General features: G+C 41.4%; 4 protein-coding genes across 6 annotated transcripts; 2 read left to right on the top strand and 2 right to left on the bottom strand.

The window, feature by feature from the left end:
* Nucleotides 1–217: 217 nt before the first annotated feature.
* capt (adenylyl cyclase-associated protein 1) lies at nt 218–8,796 on the bottom strand. 2 transcript variants are annotated; one of them, XM_017142280.3, is made up of 7 exons: nt 6,079–6,352; nt 4,746–5,259; nt 3,393–3,517; nt 2,536–2,887; nt 1,927–2,471; nt 764–1,290; nt 218–703 (listed from the first exon to the last, which is right to left on the bottom strand). In XM_017142280.3, exons 1-7 carry the CDS (start codon nt 6,284–6,286, stop codon nt 620–622), a joined length of 2,355 nt encoding a protein of 784 aa, XP_016997769.2. In that variant the 5' UTR covers nt 6,287–6,352; the 3' UTR covers nt 218–619. The 2 variants fall into 2 exon arrangements, with proteins under 2 accessions (XP_016997769.2, XP_070070187.1); XM_070214086.1 differs by lacking the exons at nt 3,393–3,517; nt 4,746–5,259; nt 6,079–6,352 and adding an exon at nt 8,642–8,796.
* A 1,410-nt stretch (nt 8,797–10,206) lies between these two features.
* Tango14 (transport and golgi organization 14) lies at nt 10,207–12,331 on the top strand. 2 transcript variants are annotated; one of them, XM_017142299.3, is made up of 3 exons: nt 10,207–10,339; nt 10,426–11,036; nt 11,881–12,331. In XM_017142299.3, the coding sequence occupies exons 2-3, from the start codon at nt 10,536–10,538 to the stop codon at nt 12,223–12,225; spliced, it is 846 nt and encodes a 281-aa protein (XP_016997788.2). In that variant the 5' UTR covers nt 10,207–10,339; nt 10,426–10,535; the 3' UTR covers nt 12,226–12,331. The 2 variants fall into 2 exon arrangements, with proteins under 2 accessions (XP_016997788.2, XP_016997787.2); XM_017142298.3 differs by having other exon boundaries at nt 10,208–10,363.
* On the bottom strand, nt 12,319–17,602 carry LOC108057847 (putative leucine-rich repeat-containing protein DDB_G0290503). Its single transcript, XM_017142297.3, has 5 exons — nt 17,472–17,602; nt 16,716–16,879; nt 15,258–15,477; nt 14,150–14,708; nt 12,319–13,348 (listed from the first exon to the last, which is right to left on the bottom strand). The coding sequence occupies exons 2-5, from the start codon at nt 16,802–16,804 to the stop codon at nt 12,573–12,575; spliced, it is 1,644 nt and encodes a 547-aa protein (XP_016997786.2). The 5' UTR covers nt 16,805–16,879; nt 17,472–17,602; the 3' UTR covers nt 12,319–12,572.
* A 167-nt stretch (nt 17,603–17,769) lies between these two features.
* IntS14 (integrator complex subunit 14) lies at nt 17,770–20,680 on the top strand. The gene is made up of 2 exons (XM_017142333.3): nt 17,770–18,822; nt 19,433–20,680. Exons 1-2 carry the CDS (start codon nt 18,282–18,284, stop codon nt 20,653–20,655), a joined length of 1,764 nt encoding a protein of 587 aa, XP_016997822.2. The 5' UTR covers nt 17,770–18,281; the 3' UTR covers nt 20,656–20,680.
* Nucleotides 20,681–20,895: the final 215 nt, after the last annotated feature.

Raw genomic sequence — 20,895 nt, forward strand, 5'->3', positions numbered from 1 at the left:
TGATATTTAATTTAAAAGCTTCCAAATAACCTGAAAATTCCCAGCATCTCATTTAAACCACCAGCTTTTGGAATAATTCCCACATTTATCTGGTAAAAAAAATTTTAAAATTTTGTTTAAATAGTATATAAAAATGAGATGAAGATCTTTATGATATTTAATTTAAAAGCTTGCAAATAACCTGAAAATTCCCAACATCCCATTTAAACCACCATCGTTTGCAATAACTCCCACATTTATCTGATAAAAAATGTTTAAATTTTATTTAAATAGAATATAAAAAAGAGTTACTTCTGATGATCGAGTAAAGAGTCTGCTTAAAAAGTTCGAATTTCGTGCTCAGTTGCATTACACACTCTCGATATAAATACATTGGGTTCGGTTTTGTGGCCATCGCTTTTCCATCGAAATAAATTATATAAATACTTTCTTCATTAGCCAGGATAGCAATGTTTTGGCAACATTATCTCATCGTTACGAAAAGTTTGATCTAAAAATCTCTGAATTACGAAAACTTTGCGCTTAAGTTTAAATACAATTATGATTGCTGACTGGCTAATGCTTGCTGCTGATGATAGTTGGAAAAGCAACGGATTGGATCCCTTGGAAGCGAATCGCATTAGCCGAGGCTGTCGACGCAAACAGTCTTGAGGGTCTTGCCGGCAATGGTGGTCTTATACTGCTCCGGTAAAGCCAACTCGGTCTGGAAAAATAATTTCAATAAATTAATAACAGAAAACAAGTAGAAAATATTTAAGCTTACATAATCGCCGGAGGCGTCGGGCAACAGGATGTTCATCTCCGAGGACTTGGAGTTGACAATCTCCACGCCCAGCGAGTCCTTGGACAGATACATCTGGCATCCGTCGGTCTTGTCGATCGACACCGTTGGCACCGAACCGAGCACCTGCATCTGGACGCTCTGGCAGTTGACAAACTCCACGGAGGCAACCACCGAGTCGAAGAGCAGCGAGCACTTCTTGCACGAATCGAACACAATGTTGTTCACCTTGCCTTTGACGGTCAGCGTGGAGCCCTCGCAGCGGAACACATAGACCACGTTGTTCATCTCGGCGTTCTCCACCAGCAGACCGGTGTTGTTTTTCTGGTACTCGATGATCCACTTCTTGCCGTCGCGCTCGAAAACGGGCGCCTTGGCAGCGGCAGCGGCAGGAGCAGCAACGGCTTTGCTGCCACCCGCCGATTGGGCGGGCGACTTGAACGGAGCAGGTCCAGTGCGCAGCGAGGGATTCTTGTGGGTCTGCATCTCCCCGGTGACCTTCTTCAAACCTGTTGGGTTTTTATAAATTAGTAAATATTAAAGAAGTTCCATGCCAGTTATGTACTTAGTAAGTAATCGATTAATTTAAGAACTTTTATAGGTTTTATATAAATTCTTCCAAATCGCGAATTCTTAAGAACACTAAGGCACTATTGCCTATACTTGGCTCTAAAATTATTGATTCTTCAAAATAAATAACTTAACTAAGAAACCTAATAATATTTTCTATATTGATTTTTCAAAAACCGCGAATTCTTAGGAACAAGAGAATATGTTTTTGTGGATCATACATCGGTACCATTTGAAGACCACAAGAATTCGCCTGGGCGGAAAAAGTTGAAATCGTATCTTTTAATTTTAAATATTATAAACCAATAACCATCTTGACCTTAAGTATTCGCGACGGGTCGATGAGCTGTGAAAATTGTGATCATTGTCATATTTAAAAATCATTTTTTTTCTTTGGGGAACCTTAAACCCGAACTGATCTACTTGAAAGCCATTTGACTTGGGTCGTTTGGGTTTGGGTATTTGAGTAAATGGGTAAAATTTAACCGAAATATTTTAAAAAGACTTGTCTTGAAATTTGGTTCGGGTACTCAAATAACCCATTTTGTATACCCATGCAGGGCTTTAGTACTTACCCTTGGTAATATCGGCGCCCTGGTTGATCTGGGCGAATAAGGCGCTGCGATCATCGCCGCCGTCCAGCTTGAGGGCACTGAGATCGAGCATCGGTGGTGGTGGCGGCAGACCACCGGGTGGCGGTGGTGGTGGTGCACCACCGGCGGGGGCAGCTCCCTTGCCAGACCAAACCAGACCCGTGGTGTGGTACTGGCGGATGTAGGCCTGCAGTTCGGTCAGCGTCTGCACCCAGGCGCGTGCCCATTCCACATGCGTGACATCCTTCTCCTTCCACTCCTTCAGCACTCGGTTCGTGTAGAACTGGCCGGCGTCATTCATTTCCTTGACATACGGACCCGGGGTCTTCTCCACGCACACCCAACCCAAGGCGGGAATGCTCTCGCTGATGGCCGACAGGTGATTGAACAGCGCCGAGGAGCGGTGCTTCTCGCGGTAATCCTGAATAGCGCTGATCTGCGTCGAGGTTGGTTTCAGGAGCTCCGCCTGCTTGGGCTGCGCCGGCTGGGCAATCTGCGTGGCCAGCGTCACGTACTGCAGTTGGAAGCTATTAAAGGAATTTAATTATTTAATTTTGTATAACAAAAGATGACTCATTTGGGATGACTCACCCAAAGGCGCTCTTCACGAGCTCCGCATGCTGGGCCACATCGCCGCCAATTTTGGCGGAGAGCGATAGATATTGGCTCAGCGGACCCGCCACAATATCCTCGAATCCGGCGACACTCATGTTGCTGCTGGGCGGCGAAGGAGGTGGTGGTGGTGTTTCTACTTTTTCGGCAACTGGAAGAGATTCCTCAACTTCTTCTTCAACTGGTGGAGGCGGGAGTGTGGGCGTGGGCAGTTCAATCGGTTGTGGCGCCGTTAGAGTCCGTTCCAATCGGTCGACGAGGGTCTCCAGTCGCTCGCAAATGCTCTCCAAGTGCTCGACAGCGGCCGTGGGCTTGGCTTCCGGCTCGTTATCTGAACCAGCATAAAGCGTAGAGAGAGCGAAAAATTATTATGGTATTTTTAAAAATTATTCCTTACTATTTATTAAACATTCAGTTTACAAAAGAAAGCGTGATTGACCCCCTAAATCGTGCACTTACAAAATCTGACGAAAAGGCGATAAAAACTGAAGCTTCTCGAGAAGAATCTCTCATCAAATGAGTTTGTGGATGATGATATACTGGTGCACTTAACACTTATCAATTAATGATGCAGAAAAGAGCTAGTCCCAACGAGTGAATGTAATAAACCACATGCAAAAACGGCACAAGAATAAAAAAAAATAGAGAAAATATCAAATGGAACCCTTTAACAAAGTTACTTGACTTGCTAAGTTCTTATAAGCTATTAAAAAGATTTTAGAACCGCTAGGCTCTCAAATCTTTCAAATAGCAAACGTAGTAATACCAAGCCAAGTACCCTTAACATCTGAGATCGAAAAGAACTAAAGAATCGGACTCTATCGAAGCTCGCATACCCCGCACGGCCACGCTGTGCTCGACGGCCGCGTGAGCAGCCCGCAGGAGCTCCGTGTAGAGGCGCTGGCGCTTCAGCTCCAGCTCGTCGCGTCCCACCGGCGTCACCGGTGGCTCGATGCAGCCGCTGGACATGGAACGAGGTCAGAGGAGGCGATATTCAAACAATGCAACTTGTAGAAAAGGTGCGATTGGGGTCAACCTGTTCTGGTTTCAACAAAACTTGATCGATTTCTGTGTTTTAACCAGGGGTCGGAAATTGACACACATGTTAAAAACATGAAAAATTGTATTTTACAGTGTGAGCATAATTTTTGACATGTGTGTCAAATACAAAAGTGTTAAACATAAGCTCACTTATGTTTTTTACACTATGTGTTTTTAACACGACGTGTTTTTTACACACTGTGTTTTTAACACAAATAAAAATTACATTTCACTGACATTTCGAGTCAAAAAGAAAATGAAAAACCAATATGGGTCATGATCTCCTATATGTTAGTTTTAACCATAGCTCGCAAATAACTGTTGACCGATTCGTGCGGTCCCCAAATAACTGTTTTTCTCTGAGACTTTGAGCAAACAATCAGAGAGCAACCGATTGAATTGTTCGTACAGAAATTTTGCTCGCACTCAGCTGACGAGCAGTTTTTTCGGCTTTCTTTTGCTCAGCTCGCTTACAGACGGATTGCTCCTGAACGACGTTTCAAAAAGTCTTTTGCGCATGTGTTAACGTTAACGTGCTTGGGCGATATTGCTCTCCCTTTCACTCGCACGTACTTTCAAAGGGAATACATTGTATAGTTGTATTAGTGAAAAGACTTTTTGCGATGACTTTTTCAGTCAATCGGTCTTTTAATAAGTCTCCCTGTGCGAGCGACATTCGTATCTCTCATTGAACGAGGTTCGTAACAGAGCGTCTCACGAACAGCTCAACGTAAAAGGCTCAACCGAAAACCAAAACGAAAGGAAACGAAGTGTGCTGCGCAGAGAGAGAACGAGGGGCATGCTATTTTCGGTTGTTCTCGGGAGTAGAGCGTAAGGAAAAAAACGGTTAACAGTTATTTGCATGCTTTGGTTTTAACAATTTCACTTTATGTCAAAAACTCATTGTGTTAAAAACACGCTGCGTAAAAAACACGTCGTGTTAATAACAAACCGTGTAAATAATACAAATGACATGTGTGTGTTATTTATGTTTCTAACATATGTAGGATTCAAATTTTTGTCATTTAACATATTAATAACAAAAGTTTTTTACAGTGTATGCTGTTTTCCGAACCCTGGTTTTAGCTTTGCAATTTAAGTTGTTGAGTACTTGAAACCAGAACAGATCCTTTAGAAAGTCAGCATACAGCTCATTGAGTCGCTCGTCGTCGAACCAGGAGGGCAATCCGTGGGCAAAGAACAGTGTCTCCGAGACGACATCCCCCTCGATGTACGGCGCACACATGCTCTCTCTTTTCGGCGGAGGCAGTGAGTCGGAGAACACCTCGTCGTCGTCCAGCAGGGAGCTCTGATTCTGGCTGGCCAGCAGGAGCAGCGGCAGTGGATCCGGCTCAATGATTTCCGCCCGGTTGCTGATGTTCACCTTCTTCTTGATTGACTGATGTGTGGAGTTGTGTCTGGACAGGCAGCTCTTGGTGGGCGGCGGTTGGGGAGGCGGTGTGGTGGGAGTAACTGCAGCCACCACCACCACTTCGTCCGCCTCCTCCGCCTCGCCGCTGGTCATCGAAGCTGGCGGTGCCGTGGATGTGGAAGAGTGCGTGGAGCGGGCCAATGCCTCCGTTTCTTTTGCAGCTGCAACTGGTGGTGGTGGTGCTGTTGCTGGTGGTGATTTATTAGCTGCTTCAGCCTGAGTCGGTTGGGCTGTGGAAGTGTGGCTTAAGATTACTCTACATGAAGCTTAAATTACACAGACGACGACCATCAAGGAAAGCGCCGATACTTAAGTTGATTACTTCGCTTCCTGGTTTCATTATGTTCATTTATCGCATTTAAAAAGCAGCATTTACTAAACTCATGATGTCATGGACGTTGTTTATTAAAAAAACAAAATATTATGAAATGGTTTTAATCACCAAAATATTATTTTCAAGGTCTGAACAAATTTTATATTATTTTTCATGCCTAAAATAAATTGTTTACCTCGTAAAAATGAAAATTGTTGGCGCAATAATTAAATAAATAAAAAAATTCTGAAAAATATAGAAGGTAATCGTTTGGAGAACACTTTAACCTTCAATTAAATTTCTATATTTGTCAGCTAAACTGTGTAGTCTATGAATACATACACGTTGATCGATGTGCACGATTGTAAGGCACGACAAAAATATCTATAGTAAGATATGTCATTAGTTATTCCCCATTAATCAACTGCGTATCGACGCTTTGCCTTGATATTCTTCTAGTACAAAATTTACAGAAATAAACCCAAGAGAAAGCACAGTGAAGACAACTCAAAAGTGTAAAGAAAAGGGCTCTCAAAGCCACTTGAAGTACATGGTTTAAAAAAATAATAAAAGGTAGAAGTAATGGTCAGTTGCAGTTAAATTGCAGTTACAGAGGACCGGCCGGAAACGGCGATTCGTTCCGGAGAGCAAACAAAAGCCGAGACAGCTGTTGAGCTTAAGAACCGGAGGAGAGTACATGGGGTGGTGTACATAATACTTAGGGTTGCGTCAGTACCAGTGTTTGCCCGGGTGGTGCCTTCATCCGCTGGATTATCCGCTTCGATGGTCTGCTTTTCTGCTTTCTGGAGCTCCTCCTTCTGAATCTCCGGCTTTCCGTTCAGTTGGGAATCCCCCTTTTCGGTGACCTGCACTTCATCCTCCTCGTTCTTTTTATCCTTTTCCTTCTTGCCCGCCTTGGGATTCGATCGACAGCAGGAGAACATTTTTGCAGGCGGTACTCAACACTTTAAATACGAATCAAGCACATTATGTAATTTCCGTTTCCAAATTCCGTATTCCCCGTTTTGCTTAAGCGGCGGTCACAACATCAAATCAGCAGCAGCAGTTCGGGCTTTCAAAAGGATATAGCGGCCACTCCTTGCTCACTTAGCTAGATGTGTACATCCTTCGCCCCGAGAATATATTGGCACATTAAAATGAAGGCTCCACGAAATGCTACGGAGTCCGGACCTCCAACTGGGTCAAGTGACAGGACCAAATGACACACAAATGCGATTTACACACGGAGAACAGAGAACACACCCTAAACGAAGCGCACGCCCACGCACTCGGTTTTCGAATGAGATTCGTTTTTCGAACTCGAAAGTCCCTAACAGGACTCTGTTAAGTGCCGAGATTTAACCCCTCTGTTAAGTTGCCTTTTTTGGGCGGTTTTTTCGCGCTGCTTTTGACCATTTCAGGCCAGCCAACCGACTGGCAATGAAAATGTGTTTCATTAATAACCGCTTTTGGCCTGGCATTCAGGATTTTATGCAAGCTTCGATGATATCTTGCACATTTTGCAGCGCAGAGAAAGCTTCAAGTCGAGCTGGAAAATGGAAAAACTCTCTGAGAGAGTTGCGCAGACATTGCATTGATTTCTGTTATACCCTCGCAATGGGTTTACTCTTTTTTACAGAAAGATAACTGAACCGATCCCACAGTTTTATTGGCTTTATAAAGCAGGAGAGGTCTATCAGTTAAAATTTACAACTAGAAGTTATCTATAGATGGTGTTTAAAAATATTCCATGGAAAATACTGGCTTGAAAAATCTATTTTAAAAGACATAATTTTTAAATATTTAAAAGGTATTTTTGTTGAATTTTAAAAAGACTAATTACATGAATTTTAGATAGTTGCTTCCACCAAAATTTGAAAAATATTTGAACTTGACTGAAAACGATGGTTTTTAAAAATATTCCATGGAAAATACTGGATTTAAAAATCAATTTTAAAAGAAAGAATATTTAATAAATCTTTTTTGTTAGTTTTTAAAAAACATGAATTTTAAATGGTTGTTTAAACCAAAACTTTAAAAATAGTTGAGCTTTAATGAAAACGGAACCATCATATAAGAAAAGTCTTTGAGAGATTGATATTTCAGAAATATTCCCGTTTTTATGGGTTTGGATTTGTGATGACCTATAAGTAAACTTTCGAGACAAGTGTATAAAAAGTTCGAATTTCCTGTGATTTCTTTCCCGTTTATTGCGTGTTTTTGTTTTGGCCTTAGTGCAATGAGTTTGTTGCACCGGCGGAGTTGTTGTTTTTGTCTTTAAGTAGCTTAAAACAAATGGCCGGGCAATTACAGTGGAAAATGCATCAGTGTCTCGAAAAGGAGGAGGGGCTTCGGTAGTAAACCGAGATTCAACTTTCGCCTGGCGATACTAGTTCTCCTTGCAGCTTTTGTTGTTGTTTTTGTTTTTCTGCGGCAGATGCGTTTGTTGCGTGCAAAAAACAGAAGAAGTAAAACTGAGAAAAAACTAGAAATCAAGAAGATTAAATGTCTGCAGCTGAGGTACCGTTAGTTAAACCCCCTATGTGTGTGGGTAAAAGAGCTCGAATTACAAGTAATGGAAAATGGCGAGCAGGAAAATCTTTGGCCTTATAAGGCTAGGTGTTATTTTTTTCCACCGGTATCAAACATAACTTTGGTAATCTCCCTCTCTATTTTCAATCGCCATTCGCTGATAAAGCATTTTGGCCATCTTTTTGAGTCATCCGCATACAAACACAAACAAATGGGTTCGGTCTTGCGTAAACTACATATAAAGTTTATACATATAAATTTAATTTTTTGTGACAGTGTGTGTGCTTGTGAGTCAGCAAAAACAAAAACAAAAAATGGCCACAACAGCTGAGTAGTTACATTTTGTTGTTTCTTATCGGGGGTTAGCAATCGCAACGGCACCTGCTAAGGGTTAATTTGCATACACTTGCTGGCAATTAATTTAAATTTTAATAGCATGGAAATGGAATCGGATATGAAATCATCGTTAAAAATACACCATGTAGATTTAATTTTACAAAACAAAATGAATCACACAAAAATAGCCATCACACAGCTGTCTCTTGTCTTTTTGGCTCTCTTTTTGTTGTTGTATATGTACAAACACCCACGGCCAGCAAACACACACACACACGCGAGCAAACGAACACCAACCAGCCCCTCCCCTTAACCCTTATCCTTCAAATTCAGCAGACAGTTTCAGCCGGCGAAAAAGGCTTGCGAAAAAACAAAGCCCCGCTTAAATAGACGCTGTGCGACAGAGAAAGCAAATAGCTGGTGGCACTCACCTTGGTTTTGGCTGTAGAATTGGCAAGGATTCGCAGTTGTTGCTTTAGTAGATCCAGAAGACGAGTCACAGAACCGGCAAAGGCGAAAATAATAGCGAAACAAAATTGGCGTGGCTTTCAGTATGACCAGATGCACCGTGGCGCAGAACGTCAGTTCGTTAACCCTTAATTGGCTTACTTATTGTTGGTATTTTTTATATTTATAATTTGTGTAATTTATTTTTATGAACATTAGGGGGATTCCCTAAACTGTTGAATTGCTGAATTGTTGAATTTTGGTCAGCTGTTAATCAGCTGTTCCATACAAAGTCAACTTTCAGAAATTTCAGCAATTCATCAGCCTCGGGGCTGCTGAAAATTTTGTTGAATTGCTGAAAAGCCAGAGTTGCCACCTTTTTTAAAAGTCGTGGCAACTCTGTAACATTTTAGTATCACCAGTACGCATTATTTATTTTAAAATCAACTTAGAAAGCATATTTGTGGTTCTTTTTACCTTGGTAACACTTTTAGACAGTAACTAGCAATAATAAATCAAATTTTACATGCCTTAAGTTCCGTGAAACTTTTCAACAAATAACAGCTGTTTGAAAATTCAACAGGAACCATTTTGGGTCGTTCCCTTAATTGCTGAAATTTTTTGTTGAATTTTCAACAATTCAGCAATTCAACAGTTTAGGGAATCCCCCTATTAATAAAAACAAATTATAAGGAACCAAAAACATAATAATCTTTAAAATTAAAATAAAGAATAATTTGAAATAATAACGTTTTTGTTGGAAAACTGTCACTACGGTATAGTAGAATAAAAATGTCTTATAAAAATATGCTATCATATAATTAGCAGAGTAACTGTAGGGGGATTCCCTAAACTGTTGAATTGCTGAATTGTTGAAAATTCAACAAAAAATTTCAGCAACTAAGGGAACGGCCCAAAATGGTTCCTGTTGAATTTTCAAACAGCTGTTATTTGTTGAAAAGTTTCACGGAACTTAAAGCATGTAAAATTTGATTTATTATTGCTAGTTACTGTCTAAAAGTGTTACCAAGGTAAAAAGAACCACAAATATGCTTTCTAAGTTGATTTTAAAATAAATAATGCGTACTAATGATACTAAAATGTTACAGAGTTGCCACGACTTTTAAAAAAAGGTGACAACTCTGGCTTTTCAGCAATTCAACAAAATTTTCATCAGCCCCGAGGCTGTTGAATTGCTGAAATTTCTGAAAGTTGACTTTGTATGGAACAGCTGATTAACAGCTGACCAAAATTCAACAATTCAGCAATTCAACAGTTTAGGGAATCCCCCTTGTATTTAAAGTAAATAAGAATATTTAAAAATATAATTAGCTCAAAAAACTAATTATATTTCACAATTGTGTACTGACAAAAAATAAAAGGCTAAATGCCATTTAAAGTAAGGATTGCTCAATGGGATAAAATACACAAAAAATAACCGTATCCGTAATAAATAAATAAATAATAATAAATTGATAAAAAATCTAGATATTAGTTCTTAATTTTAAAATATTACACACGTTAAATAACAGTTTAAGAATAACTTCTTTTGGTATTTTCGAGCCTCCGTCGTGTGGTCACCTTCAAGAACACGTATTTCAATTATTCTGAGAGAGCGCATCGGTTAAAACTTGGACAGGCTTGGATAACACGATGAGCCCGCCGCCCAAGTGACTGTGCAGGTAGCCAAGTGACCCTGGACAACCGTGGGTACGCCGCCGGCTCCCCTGGACGTCGCCTAATCCCCGATTTGCAATCCTCTTTGCAGGTTATGTTCGCTTGTGTACACTGCGACGGGGAACCGAAGAAGCAACAGGAGCGGATTCCTGGCCGAAGAGATTTCCCGCTGGTCGACCAACCGCCCCTGGACTGTCCAACATGATCGAGGTGATTTGCCTGCTGCTGGGCAGGATCCTGCTGCTCCTGATCGGCGGCTACGAGCTGATTTGGCGGCTGCGCGAGCGTCTGAATGCACTGGTGGTCAGGTGGTCATATGACCTTTGGCGCAGCGGAACGGCACGTGAGGCGCACGAGCGGCGCGTGCTTGCGGATTGCCGCTCCCAGTTGACCAAGACGCCGCAGCATCTGGTCCTGGTCATCTCGCCCATGGACGCCGGCGTGGATGCGGTGCTCCTGCGCAGGATCTTTGACTTTGCCCTGGACGTCGGGATCAAGCATGTCAGTTTGTATGATAGGCGCTCGAAGGGCAAGGGCTATGTGGAGCTGGCCGAGATCTGTCGGTCGGCTAGCGAGGAACAGGGTAGCTGCTTCAAGTGGCCACCAGTATTTCCAAGCAAGCAGGAGAACCAGTCGAAGAACGGACAAAAGACAAATGGTTATGTGAACGGGGCCAATGGCTCACATTCCCCTCAATTGCAGGTGAGTTTCGGGGTTTGATAAGCGGGATTAGAAGAACATAGCTTGGAATACCCTTACAGACTTGTTATCTTGCTTAGTTCAAGGTTCAATGTACTTCTTTCATTCAAAAAAGCCAATTACCGCTTGTAATGGTACACACAAAAAAAAAAAACTATGTAAAATCAACTATTTAATAGTGAAAACTGCCCCAACCCATAAAAAATAGAAAATGGCCAAAAAAATAGTAGATTACCTATAAAATAATAGACGACCTACAAAATATTATTTTACCCGAAAAAAATTGTTTTTCTTAATTTATTTTTTTAACTATTTTTAATTTAATTTGTTATATTAATTTATATGGAAGTTATTCATAGACACATTTCACAAATACTTAAAACTTACAAATCAGGATTTTTGCCTCTGGGAATCGGGATTTGAACTCACGACCCAGAGATTATGAGTCGGTTACTCTAACCACCCTAAGTCCAGAAAAATAGTTGACATACAATTTATAAATGTATTCTTAAAACAACAAAATATATGAAGGAAAAAAATAGTTGAGTTACGATATTAATTGTGGTGTTACTATTTAATGCCCCAAAAAATAAAACAACAAAATACACGCAAACAAATAAAATAGTTTTGCTACGATATTAATTGAGACGTTACTATTAATTTGCCAAATGAATAAAACAACAAAATACATGCAGATTTCGTAAATAATAGAAAATAGAGAAATACTACTTTTCTATGTTGATTTTACATAGTTTTTTTTTTGTGTGTATATCAACCTAACCGATTCCCGGAACTATTCGTTCTCTTATCAATTTCCAATTGACTTTTTGGTTTCCCCGTCTTGCAGCTCTATCAAATCAGCGCCTCCGATGGCCATGCTTTAATCGCCGACGTCTGCCGGGAGTTGTACGAGGGCAGGGAGTCGACGATGGTGCAAAATCTACTCAAGCAGAAGCGCGAAGCGCTCACGGAGCAGATCACCGGGATGCTGAACAAGCGCCTGGGATTTGAGGCACCGGAACCGGAGTTGGGCATCGTGTTTGCCCGGCAGACCTGCACATACGGCCTGCTGCCGTGGCATGTGCGCTTCACCGAGTTCCACACGCATCCCAGCGGACGCCATTTCGACGTGGAGACGTTCGCCAACATCCTGTGCAAGTACTCGCGATGCGAACAACGATGGGGCACGTAAACGCAGCCCCCCGTATATTAACTAGTTACCTTAACTTTATGTAAATTATCGCCAGGAATTCCTTTTAGTTCGTAAGAATAAACCACAAAAGTGTATTGTTCATAAAGTGAAGTGTATTCAGGGCAGGGTTTTGCGTTTTAAGATCGATTTGTACAGCTGCGCTTAAGTCAATAGCATTGTTTAACCTTTAAAAGAAATATTATCTTGTAATTTATATAGTTTTGCAATGCTATTACTTTAAGCGCAACGGTTAGATGTTTATGTTTACATGTAAGTGGGCAGACTTATTCGCTATGGTTAGGAGTATTGTATTTTGTTAATTCCTGGGCCAGAGCCCCTCTTCCCTTTTACTCCCTTTCAGACTCAGCATGGCGCTTGGACAGGAGATTCACATCGGTGAGATACTTGTTCTTGTCAATGTTATGCGGACCCGGACCCGTGGGCATCCGCTCGTGCAGCACATGGAAGGAGTTGCGCAGATCCTCGAGCGAATCGGCCAGGCCCTTCTTGATGTTGGCGAACTCGCTGGACATCAGCGACAACTTGCCCAGCAGATAGTTGAGATTCTCGTCCATGTCGATCATGTGCTTCTTGGTGTCCTCCACCTTGCTGCCCAGTCCCATCATCGTGGCCAAAGTGCTGTTGATATAGCCATCGGAGGCGGACTGGATCACTCCTAGCATTTCCCTGCTCTGGCTAATCTCGCCGGCCATGATCTCGATGCGGTGCCACACCTGATTCAGCTCGGTCTCCAGCAGTCCGCTGATGTTCTTGTTTGCCTCCTGCTGGGTGCTCACCACCGTTTCGTCCAGTGCCGCGAATCGCTCCTTCAGCAGCTCGCTCAACTTGTTCATCTCCACCTCCAGCAGTTTGCCCACCCGCTGCACCACATTCAGCGTTCCGAAGTCCACCTTGCGCTGGGTGTCCAGCACCACCTCCGAGTTCGTCATCATGATGTTGTTGAACTTGCCCAGAGCCTCCAGCCCCTCGTTCAGCTTGGCGCTGCTCTCGTTCGTCGAGGCGAAGTATTTGTTGAGGGTGCCCAGGTCGGTGGAGAGCTGACGAACGTCCGCCTGGATATTGGCCTCCGTCTGCTGCAGGCGCTCCGTGGTCTCCGTTGCAGCTAAGCGCGGAAAGGAGGTGAATATTAAAGAAGGTTTTTGGGAAAAAATATATAAATAAAATCCTCCTTTGTGGAGTGACGCTTAAAAATTTAAATTAAATTTAATTTGAAATAATTGTAATGCCCATCTTTAAGTTATAAAGAAATATTAAGCTGTTTCTGTAAAAATTATGCCTCATAATGTCAAAAATTCAAGTTGAAATGCTTTAAAAATAAAAATTCAGGCTTAGATTTTTTTTTAATTTTAGGAGATTTTGAAATACTATTTTTTAGATAAACCTGATAGGATTAACAAACCTAAACAATTATAAAGATGGTTAGTTTTAAAAAGTTTCCTAGAAACAGAACAATTACATTATAATCCCTATTTTAAACATGCTTAGTTTAACAAGTTTTTTAGAACAAAAGAATAATAAGATAATCCTTGTTTTAAAGATGGTTAGTTTTAAAAAGTTTCTTAGAAGAGAGCCATTTTTTTCAATTTCAGGAGATCTTGAAATATTATTTTTTTAGATCAACCTGGTAGGACTAACAAACCTAAAAAATTTTAAAGATTTTTTTAAAAAGTTTCTTAGAACAGAACAATTAAAATATAATCCCTATTTTAATAGGTTTCTTAGAACAGAACAATTAAATTATAATCCCTTTTTTAAAGGTGGTTAGTTTTATACAGTTTCTTAGAACAGAACAATTATAAAAAAATCCCTATTTTAAAGATGGTTATTTTTAAAAAAGTTTCTTACAACAGAACCATTATAATATAATCTTTTTTACTAAATTCTTATCTTAAATTAAACCCACCTGATTTCTGAACCGCTGATGTCTCGCTCTTAAGTTGTGCCAAGGCATTGAGGGTTTCGTTATTCAGTTCCTGTATGTAGGCCCGATCCTTCTCGTTCAGGCCGACTGGAGCGGCAGGACGCTGAACAGTCTCACTCAACTCGGTAACCTTTCCGCCCAGCGAACTCAGGCGGTCCAGGAGTTGGGCCTCGAACTCGTTGTCCTTCGGCGGAGCAGCGGTGGTGACGCTGGCGGAGTGCTCCTGCAACTTGGCCTCGATCTGCGACAGCAATTCCGGTCCCTTGGGCAGACTTTCGAAATTCTTTTGCGCTTGGTCGGCTGCCTTCTGGTTGCTCTCCTTCAGCTTTTGGATCTCCTCCAGCAACTTGGCGTTGAAGCGCTTCTGCTCCTCCAGGAACTCTTTCGGGATGGCGGGAGCAGCGGGCGCAACTGGTGGAGCAATCAGGTTGCCACTAACTGGTGGCCTCTTGAAGCACTCGTCATTCTCCCTCATCCACTTGAACATGTGATCCGTGGCCTGGTTGAAGCGATCCGACTGCGCATTGTACTTCTCCTCTTGCTGAAAATCAGAGGGTTAACAAAAAGCGGGTTAAAAATCCTAGATGGTATACCATTTTCCATAAGAATTTAAAGAAAATTTTTAAAAATTGTTATACAACTATGTATATTCAAATGTCTTAAGAAACACAACTAGTAATACACCAAGCAATGAAATTGATATAAAACGTAGATCGATTTTACATTATGTAATATTAATTTTAATTTGATATGAGGCCAGGTAAATTTGACCTGGTCGAAAATAGTATTTCATGTAAAAACGAAATGGGTTTTGCATGATTTACATGGCCATATCGATTTTACGGGAACATACTTTTTTGTGTGTTTTATTTAGCTATGTACTATTGTTCTTCAAAGTATTTTAAGAGTCATTAATATTAATATTTGAATAGAATTTCAAAATTGTAAATAAATCAATACATAAATTGGAATATAAATAGAATGTATTATCTTTTATATTTTTTGCATTTACCAAATTAACAATTTAAATTGATTAATTAAAGTATGTTGAGAAGTAATGAGATAGCCAATGATTTTATCCCCCACTTACCGTAATCAGCATGGTCTCTATTTGGCTGACCCTCTCGTCCAGTCGTCCGAAAATCCCATTAATGGGCTCCAGGCTCTTCTGACCCTTTTGAAGGGATTGCAGGGCCTTCTTCAGCAGTTCGCCCAAGGCGCGTTCCCGATGCTCGTGTCGCTCCAACTTATTGTCCAGCTGGTTGTAGGAGTAGATCAGCGACTGGATGGTTCCACGCAGCTCCTCGTTGCTGCAGAGAGTCGGGGTATTAGGGAATTGCTTAAAATTAGCCTCGCTCTGGGCCATTAATCATCGGAGTGGGGGAATGGGACCACCACCAACACGAACGTCTATAAATATTGAGGGGCGCGATCGGATGGGATAAGTGGTGAATGGCTGATGGCCGGGATCTCAGGGTCAGGAACCCTATTCCACTATTCCGAAAGCTGTTTGTGTGAAATGCATTGATGCTGATGGATAGAGCATAGCTATATGAGAGGGGAACATGAAACATATGCTACTATCCCCATTTGCATGAAGTGTGCAGTGAAAACATGCCCCCAGTCCCCAACCAGAGTACGAAAATAAACAAACATCTTGGTTTCCCTTTGAAGGCATTAGTCATTAGGCATGGGATGCATCCATTCCATATCCATGCGATGGCCCCAGGCGCCGACAACTTCTTTTAGTTTTGAAGTCTTGCACATTTCGCTAAAAACTCCTCACAGTGAAGGGTACTACATATATGGGAGGAACCACTCCGGAGCCAAGTGCGAACGAATGTATGACATGTGTCAAATCCATAAAACGTCGGGGCTACAAATTCTAGTTCCTTTGAATCCAGATTTCGGGGGCGGGGATTCCGAAAGTTTGAGCATCCAATTACCGCCCCTTGCGAGAGATACGATCGCGGAGTTATGGTTTCTGAGACCATCGGATGCAAAGTGCCTTAATTGGGCCCTTAAAACTGGGAAATCTTAATGGTTTACGAGTTTTTATGTTTCAATGAGATTGGGAAATTAAATAGGGAGGGAAGCAGAAAATTATTAGGAACAAGTGTAAGTAAAATATAATATTTCTTTCATTTTAATTTTAACAATGATATTAATAGGTTTCTAGCTCTTTGATGAATTTTAGATTCCCAGCACTATAATTTTTGAAAAACTAATATTATATTTTCTACTATATTCTGCAAAGACAATGGTTTGTTTTTAGTTTTTATATAATCCGATACCCACATTTCAGGGGAGTTATTTCCCCTACTTTCAAATTTGAAAGTTTGAGTATTTTTTTGAGTATTTTAGACATTTTTTTTTTCGGAAAATTGATATTATATTTTCTTTTATATTCTGCAAAACCAATAGTATAGGTAGATAAATTATTTTTATAATAAATTATCTGTTAGTTTTCCTATAATCCGATACCCACATTTCAGGGGAGTTATTTCCCCTACTTTAAAATTTAAATAGATCGATCTAGTTTACTTACGAGACTGGGCCCGCTGCAATCGTCTGCCATTGTGCGATTGCAATTAGAGCTAGGAATACTAATTGAAGTGTCCGACTTCCTCCGCCCATGGTTCGTCTATAAAGTGCGTTCTGATCCGATCCGATCTTTAATTGGGATGCTGATATGCAAATCCACTGCGTGACCTGTAGAATGAGCGAATGGTTATTAAAAATAAATTGCAATGGCGTCGTTTCCTTTCCTGACTTGCATCGGAAAATGTTTATCGCTAGTAACTATGGTATAAACAAATATAGGCAAATTTATGTGCAATATTTATGGGGGCGCAAACAAATAATAAAGAAATGCCACTGATTTGCAGCTGAAACAACTGCAAACAAAGCGAATTGGTTCCTTGTCCGGATAGACCTCGCTAAAAATGTGCATATATAAGCATATAGAACGCCATATAATCGGCGATATTGTTCTTGCCGCGATAAACAAATGACGAAAAATATCCACTGGACAACTGCATGTTCCAGATTCTCCTTCAAAAGGGAGAGGAAGTGATGCATTGAGGAAATTGGGTCAGAAATAATTGAGTGAAATTTACGATCGCAAAAATAAAAAAAGCCACCGTTAATGAGTAAAAAATTGAAAATCTCATAAGATAGGGAGAATGTATTTGCGTTGATAAGGACTGGGTTAAAGGTTGATTAATGATGAGGAGCTCGTGTTTTATTTAATAATTAAAAGATAGTTGATTTTCTAGATTATGTTTTTCAATAAAATACTCACTTGACTGGAAAAATAAAAAACTTAAGGTCAGAAAATACTTCAGAGTCTTGCACTTGGATCACTTGGGTCTAAAATCGGAGCACTACCACTAGACGTCCTCACAGCTCGAGTTGAGAACGAGGAATGATGCTGGGCTGTGCCGACTATTCCGGAGTGGACTTGGATCCGTATTCCTCCCCGATTTCGGTGCTCTCCGCTCTCCGTCTTTCTCAGCTGCTGGAGATTGGCGCACTGCATATGTTTTTTTAGTAATTAAAATTGGGAGATGATGAGAAGTCAAGTCGGGGTGCCATCGAATCAAAATTCAATTTATTCTAATACAAAACCATTGAGCACAATGCAAACAAATGCTATGGGTGACGAACTCTTGATGGTTTTGCGGCAAAATCCAAGACAATTAAAAGCGAACATCCCGAAATGATTGATTGAGATGCTTAGGGATCTCGATATAATTGAATTCTGCTGGCGCCAATTCCAGGAATTTGGAGTAAAAATTAATTTGTTTATTTGTGGAATCTAAAATAAATAAAAATAATATACATTTATATTTAAATATCGAAAAAACATGCAATTAAAAAACTAGAGAAGATGATAATTTTAAAAATCTTAAATAAAACCTACATATCACCGTTATTTATTCGAAATTCCTTTTGGCGCCAATTCATGGAAAAGGAACATTCACCTGGAACAACAAACGCTTGCAGATTGCGAATGGCATTTCAGCTGGAGGCAAAGAAGAAGATGCATAAATAACAAATATTGCCGCAAAAATAAATAAACCATTAATATTTTAATACAAAAAGCCATAATATGCCCACCCTGATAGCACTGGATGCCTCGCTGTCGATGCTTCGTCCTGTTCCAGGACGCAATGAGCACACCTACCAATCGCTGGCCATCAAGGGCATCCAGCATCTGCTGGACAACCTGACGGCGGCCGGGAAACTGGAGCACCTTGCTCTGCTCTCCTACTCCACGACGGCGGAACTGAAGATGGACTTCACCCGGGACTACGACCAGATCCGGCAGGCGGTCAAGAAAGTCGAGCCGGTGGACAAGGCCTGCCTGATGAGCATGCTCAAGGCGGTGGTGTCCATTATGTCGCCGTGGGGCAACCAGAATGTCCTCCAAGTGGTCGTCTTTACGGATTGTGGTCTGGGTTTTGGCAACACCTCGATCACAGGCTTCCTGGAGGCCTATGCCGAAAAGGAAACGGAACCGGAGTTCAGCTTCCTGAAAACCCTGGCCAACTATAATTTAAACTTCATCTGCTTGGGTCTGCACGGCGATCATTATTTCACCAGGGGATTGGCAGTCTACCAGCAGCTACTGGACAAGGTCTCCCTGAAGGGTGAGTTAGCAGGGTTCGGAAAATAGCACACACTGTAAAAAACTTGTGTTATTAACAAGTTAAATGTTAAAGTGTTAAGTTCAAAAAAAGTTATTGACTTGTGTGTAAAAAATTGTATCCTACATATGTTAGAAACATAAATATCACACACATGTCATTTGTGTTATTTACACGACGTGTTATTAACACGACGTGTTTTTTACGCAGCGTGTTTTTAACACAATGAGTTTTTGACATTAAAAAATATAAAAAAAACGCACGGTTTTCAGCGTATAAGAATTCATAGATGCTTTGAAATGGTTAAAACTAACATATAAGATATCATGCCCCATATTGGTTTTTCATTTTTCCTTCGACTCGTTAATGTCAGTAAAATGGAATTTTCATTTGTGTTAAAAACACAGTGTGTAAAAAAAAAGTCGTGTTAAAAACATATTGAGTCAAAAACACAAGTGAGCTGTGTGTGTTAACAATTATTTTTTACATTTTAAATTAAATTAAAGTAAATTAAAATTTGTCAGGTTTTTAACATGTGTGTCAATTTCAGAACCCTGTGAGTTAGTGAAATCTATAGATTTACAACTAACTAATGATCTGCTTTCAATTCCAGGCCAGCTGTTCATGACCAAACCAGCCAAGACACCCGAAACAGTCGAGGGAAATCCCAATCCCAACCCGAATCCCAGCCACAAAAGCGAACTGGGTCGCACTACGGTCTTCGAACTCATCGAGAGGCTTTGTGAGTCCAGCTACAAGTCCTCGGAGGTGACCCTAAAGTGCGGCAGCTACTTCCGCATGGAGGCGCCCGTTTTGCTCTGGCCACCGACGGCTCCCTATGAACAAAAGTCTTTGGTCTTTGGCCGCGAACCCACCACTCGTCACATAGATCAAAGGATCGAAGTGTGCGGTTTTCTAGCCCTTTCGGATATTGGTTCCCCGGCTACCCTAAGTCGTCATTGGGTGCTGCCGAAGGTGGAGCGGGAAAAGAGTGGCGGAAGCCGAAGATCTGGAAGCTTGCCGCCAGCATCCAAGCCACCGAAACTCAATCTGGATGCCAGCAATCCCAATTACGAGCTGGAGAAGCTGGAAACCGATATACGCGAGTTCTACGCCAAGGATCCCAAGGATACCGAAGAGAGTGGCGATGATGATGTGACCATTGTACTGAAACCTGGTCCCCAGACGGAGCAGCAAAAGGAAAACCTTTGCGTTCTGCTTCACGGAGCCCTCAAAATGGAGAACATGGCCGCGTTGGTGAGAGTGGGCGAAAAGTGGTACGGATTCATATACGCATTCACCGATGGCAAGAAGAAGTCCAATCTGATGCTGAACATTCTGCCGCCTGGCACAAATGTGATACCCTGGGTGGGTGATCTTGAGTTGCTGGGATTCCCCGAGGATTTGGCTCCTGGCGAGACGGCCAGCTTTCCGGTGCGCGCCGATCGGCGATCCTATTCGCAGAGCAGTGTCGTTTGGATACGACAGGCCAGCCTGCAGTCCGATGTCCAGAAGGTGTTGCGGCATGCCAAGAAGATGCCCGACAAGACGCAGCATTTCTACAAAGAGCTCAATCGGATTCGTCGCGCTGCTTTGGCCCTGGGATTCGTGGAGTTGCTGGAGGCCTTGGCCATGCTGCTGGAGAAGGAGTGCGCACATCTCAGCCTGAATGGAGCCAGCAACGAGTGCACGCTGCAGCTGCAGCACGCGGCCACTGAGCTGCGAAAGACCTCGAATAGGGATATCAAGTCCACGATTATACCGCTCCAGAAAGTGGGGGCTTCCGATGCGGGCAGCACAGCTGCCACGGCTCCTGCCCCCGCGTACATGTATTAAAATATATATTATGACTTTTATAAAAGAGTTGCGTTATTTTTGGTTCTGAAAGCTAAAATATAGGGGTATAAGTAATATGTGGTTAAATATTTCTAAGGACCTTTATAGTTTTTAATGACTATTTGCAGCTTAAAAAGTCTTTAAAAAATCCAGTTTTAAAATTGAATATTTCTGAATTTTACAGCACTTACATTTTTGAGTAATGGTGATTTTTTTTGTTTTAAAATTAGAATTACAAGA

This window comes from Drosophila takahashii, chromosome 2L, assembly GCF_030179915.1.
Source record: "Drosophila takahashii strain IR98-3 E-12201 chromosome 2L, DtakHiC1v2, whole genome shotgun sequence".
Taxonomy (NCBI): Eukaryota; Metazoa; Arthropoda; class Insecta; order Diptera; family Drosophilidae; genus Drosophila; species Drosophila takahashii.